The 4,653-nt window shown below is 50.5% G+C and overlaps 3 protein-coding genes across 4 annotated transcripts; 2 read left to right on the top strand and 1 right to left on the bottom strand.

Moving 5' to 3' along the window:
• Nucleotides 1-403: 403 nt before the first annotated feature.
• Nucleotides 404-586, bottom strand: PPTG_20901 (hypothetical protein; the record flags this gene model as incomplete). Its single annotated transcript, XM_008894328.1, has 1 exon — nucleotides 404-586. One exon carries the CDS (start codon nucleotides 584-586, stop codon nucleotides 404-406), a length of 183 nt encoding a protein of 60 aa, XP_008892576.1.
• A 208-nt stretch (nucleotides 587-794) lies between these two features.
• PPTG_02231 (hypothetical protein) lies at nucleotides 795-2,860 on the top strand. The gene is made up of 4 exons (XM_008893264.1): nucleotides 795-849; nucleotides 920-1,308; nucleotides 1,373-2,169; nucleotides 2,260-2,860. Exons 1-4 carry the CDS (start codon nucleotides 825-827, stop codon nucleotides 2,471-2,473), a joined length of 1,425 nt encoding a protein of 474 aa, XP_008891512.1. The 5' UTR covers nucleotides 795-824; the 3' UTR covers nucleotides 2,474-2,860.
• On the top strand, nucleotides 2,814-4,653 carry PPTG_02232. Of its 2 annotated transcripts, XM_008893265.1 has the most exons (4): nucleotides 2,814-2,994; nucleotides 3,072-3,433; nucleotides 3,495-4,300; nucleotides 4,371-4,653. In XM_008893265.1, exons 1-4 carry the CDS (start codon nucleotides 2,937-2,939, stop codon nucleotides 4,564-4,566), a joined length of 1,422 nt encoding a protein of 473 aa, XP_008891513.1. In that variant the 5' UTR covers nucleotides 2,814-2,936; the 3' UTR covers nucleotides 4,567-4,653. The 2 variants fall into 2 exon arrangements, with proteins under 2 accessions (XP_008891513.1, XP_008891514.1); XM_008893266.1 differs by having other exon boundaries at nucleotides 3,495-4,653.

Consider the following 4,653-nt stretch of genomic DNA (forward strand, 5'->3'; position numbering starts at 1 on the left):
CGTATGGGCACGAACGTCATCGCATTGCTCCGTACACCCTCGAGAAAATCCTTTTTCTCCGTGTTAACAAGCGCCTCTGGGACATTCACACGGTAAATGAATGTCTTTAGCTGATGAGCAATTGACACTGCGGTTTTAGCATGCAGTTTACGCAGGGAATATATTGCAGTTATTGATTTCTTCTGGATCTTGCACTGCATTACTTATTCTATCTGTCTTCAAAGTTGCACGGCATTATTTACGAGCACATGAGGTTTTGTATCAATGAAAATGCCGTATTCGGCATCCGTGGGCTGCAGCTCTCACGATTTCTTCGGACTTTGCACAGATCCGTATGGCCTTGAAGTCTTCACTAGAGATAAAGAAAAGTAAGATTAAACTTTAGCACTGCTGCCGCTCAGCCTCAACGCTCATCCAAGCGGGCTTCAGTCTCTGGAACATGCAAAGACCCGCTTCTCCCAGTTTCACTATGCTCCGTGTTGTCATCGCGCTTATAGCTGTAGTGCCGACTCCCGTTATCGTCACCTCCAATGTGGTCATCGTTGCGTACGACGTCGATACGAATCTCAATTCCAACACGATGCATTGTGTTGCTCATCGCCAGCGGCAGTGAAAAACAAGCATGCCCTTGATGTCGTGTGTGGAAATGCGGGGTACAATGTACCCCGCATTTCACTAGAGTGGGATGTCTCTGAATTTTGATTGGACGAAAACATGTCTCATCCTGGTACGTAATCGACCGTGTGGTCCACACAACCTGTCAACTGAAAGCAGACGCTTTTCACTTCTCGATTCGCCTCTACCGACAACAGTGAAGGCACAAAATGAGCCAGACTTCGATCGATTCAGGTGCGCTCTCGGCTGCTCTACATCACCCCGTGAACCATGGTACTTACCTTCTATATGTAATAACACATAGACTTCTTGTTAAACTCGAACATGGACCTGAACGTGGCCGTGAACGGGCTGGATGACACACTGCCTCTACTGGACATCGACGCCATTGACGGTGTCATGCTGGACCCGTCAGTGGATGATGTGGACCTGAGCTTCCTCTCGGGTCTGCTGCGTGAGAATGAACCCGTGCCGGAGCCTGCGTCGCCCCTATCGACGTCCTCAGAGCTGGCGGTCTCGTCTCCAAGCGCAAAGAGCGACACCAGCGACGACGATTCAACACACTTTTTGGAGCCCGCGGCGGTGGTGGAGGAGTCAAAGCCTGCTATGGGACCCAAGAAAGTGGAGGAGCGCAAGGCCAAACGGAGAGCTCAGGTGGCCATCAGCGCGCGGCGCCACCGTTCCCGCAAGAAAGTGAGTCAATGCATCTAGTTAGGAAGAACAGGGTATAGTTACTTACTGGTGCTGATGTTTGCAGAACGAGATGATCAGCCTGAAAAAAGAAGCTGACTACCTTAACTACCAGCTGGACTTCCTGCGTTCCAAGCACAAGTTGATGCGTGCTGATGGTGCAGTTGCCGAGTGGGAAGAGAAGACTATTGCCCAACGCCACAAGCGTCGCCAAGCAGAGGAACTGAACGCTCAGTTGCGGTACGCATTATTCCAGCAGAGCGGCTACGTACGCAATCTGAAGGCCATGTTCGCGCTCGGATCTCCGAACACCATGGAACTCAACATGCGGCGCTTCCTGCATACCTACACTCATCTGCGCAAAGACCCGCAGTCTCGTGCGCGTGACCTCGCTTCAGTATGCACAGATGCCAAGCTGGAGCTGGGCATGCAAACAGTTCTTCGCGAGACGGAGGGTATCCCGGTCCTGCGTCCGCACATTAGCACTCGTCAGATCAGCACGAGCTCAACCGAGTTTGGTGCGTCCACAGTGGCGGTCTACGCGTTCGACACGATGAACACGGTTCAGATTTTCCTTGCTGCGTGCGTGGCCATTTTGGGTTGCGGCACTGAGTGGCCCAAGTACACGCAGCTGGACTCGTACGGCAAGGTTGTTGACGCACCTTCGGACAGTATTCGGTACGGAGTCTCGGGTTGCCGCTATCGCAGCGATGATGGCCAGGACGAAGTGGCCGTCGAGAGTCGAGGACTGTCGTATTTCAAGATCATGGATCAGTGTGCAGTACTGCTCTGGGACTATGTCGACGATGACGACGCGTACCCGATGAGCAAGAACACTCTGGTCAAGCGCGACATCATTGGAACGTACGTGATAACCCCTGTGTTGATCACATTTGTCTGATGTGATACTTGTGTTAGCAATAGTGTTAACCTTTGCTTGTGTTGTGCTTGCAGTGTGGTTGTTCGTCCTGAGATCTGCGAAGATGGTATCAAGCGCGTGGTCTGCCGCAGCATTTGCACGAAGGTGCACTCGGCCAACATGACGCAGTTGACTCCTGACATTCGCAGATTCTCTGAATCCAAGAAGATGGGTGCGCAGATTTGCGGCTCCATGGTGTACCAGACCATCGTGGGTCGCTGCCCCGACGCCCGACCCATTTCGGCGTAAGAAGTCGTCATGAAGTCGTGGGATTCTTGTTTTTCTTTTATTTGATTATTTAGCCAATGCATTTCATGCGTGGTCGAGGAGGATAGAACTCCTTCGTAACGACAACAAAATTTGCTTTGTTTGCTTGTAAGTGCCGTGAGGAGCTAGCCTGTTTGGATGTCAAGCGTCCAGTACACCAGCAGACTGATTAACTTCATGCGTAACGTCCTGCCATCTTGAGCGTGTGGCCACGTGTTGTGTCGACAGGGCTTTCACTTTGTCTAGTACAGTACCATACCATAGCTCTCTGAAGCTAACTTCCTGATCACAGATTCAAATGTGAGAAATCAAATTCTAGAAAGCGAGATCAACTAAGCATTGATTCAGATTTCTCATATTTCCCTAACCACAGTGCGGGCAGTCTCAATGAGGGCAGTTAGCAATTGCCAGCTGTCCCGAAACTCTGTCCTGCTTTCCATCCGCGATGAGGAATAGCGTTCTGCCTCTGGACGAACCGGGCAGCTCCACCAACGCAGCTTTAGGTACTATGTAGATCACGCGTTAACACCGAAGCGGGCATTCCCCACTAACAAACTGTCATTTGTCTTCACATTCCTAGGTGTAAACGATACTGTCGATTTTGAGGCGCAACAAGGACCCGCCAGTCAAATGGACGACGCTGACTTAACCTTCTTGTCCGAGCTTCTGTCCCAAGATCCGAACATCCCAAATGTCACCGCTCCCACGATCAACTCAGTTCCGTCACCCTCATCATCGAACCACAGCATGGACATGTCCAGTGATAGCGCCGGTAGCGCGAAATCGCCCGAGGACTTGAACGATTCTAGTGGATCTGAGCGGAAGAGGAAGCTGGTGTCGTCACCGGATTCTGCGGACGATGGTTCTTTAACAGAGGACCGGAATGAGAGGCGTAGAATGCTGAGTGCCAAGAATGCTCGACTTTATCGCTCCCGCAAGAAGGTATCCTCGTGCTAGATTAGAAAATAATATTCGCAATCTAATCGTGTTTGTCTTACTGCAGAACGAGCTGGTGACGCTGAGAGAACAAGTATATCGACTCGAGGATCAGTTAAAAGCGTTACGACTCAAACACCACGTGCTACGCGCGGATAGTGCAGTTGCGTGTTGGGAAGAGAAGGCCATTGCACAACGTCTTAGGCGGCGCCAAGCTGAGGAATTAAATGAGCAGCTGAAGCAAGCACTATTTACTCATACCGGCGTTGTACGCGACCTAAGGTCCATTTTTACCGAGTCGGCACCTCCAAGTACGGCACTCAACATGCGGCATTATCTTCACAAGTACACCCACCTCCGAAAGGATCCCCAACTTCGTGCGCGAGACTTGGAAGCTGTTGGTACGGCTGTCAAGATAGATAGAGCTATGCAAGTTGTTTTACGCGAAACTTCGACTATCCCGGTCACTACTGCTCCCGAAATCCTGTTCCAAGAACTCGATCTAGGCACGGAGGGTCTCGGCAAGACCAGCACTGCAGTGTATGCCTTCAATACAAGGAATGCGAGCAAGGCATTTGACGTGGCATGCAAAGCAATACTGAGCACCTGTGGAGTTTGGCCAGATCACTCCCGAATTGAGTCATCGATGAAATTTGTAGAAGTGCCGCCGACGGAATTTAGTGTTCAGTACGGCATCACAAAGCACAGCTACCAGCATAACGTGACGAAGGCTCGAGCATCCACTGAAGCGAGGGATCTGTACTATTCACGTATGATCGGCTCTTGTGGTGTTTTGGTCTGGGACTTCGTCGACGATGACGACTTGTACCCATTGAAGTGCAGCACATTTATCAAGCGCAACACCGTTGGAGCGTAAGTTTGTTTGGATATCGTCGCTAAGGTTATTGTTATGGGTGAATACTAACTCGTTGAACCGGAGCAGATTGGTGCTACGTCCGGAGATGTGCTCGGACGGCGTGGAGCGCATGGTCTGTCGCAATATCTGCACTGACATGCAAATACCAGTGAATTCGCCCAAACCACCACTAAATGTTGCCGAGTTCGCACTGCTGGAAGACATGATGTTGTACGAAAGCATCAAAGAAGGAGCGACGGACTGGCAAGACACTGTCGCGTAGGTAGCAACACAACTCTAGCACTAAGATTACAATTTTGTGTGATACATTTGCAGCAAGTTTAAAAATTATTTGGATCGACTAAAAAAA

Source organism: Phytophthora parasitica, assembly GCF_000247585.1.
Source record: "Phytophthora parasitica INRA-310 unplaced genomic scaffold supercont2.2, whole genome shotgun sequence".
NCBI classification, from domain to species: Eukaryota; Oomycota; class Peronosporomycetes; order Peronosporales; family Peronosporaceae; genus Phytophthora; species Phytophthora nicotianae.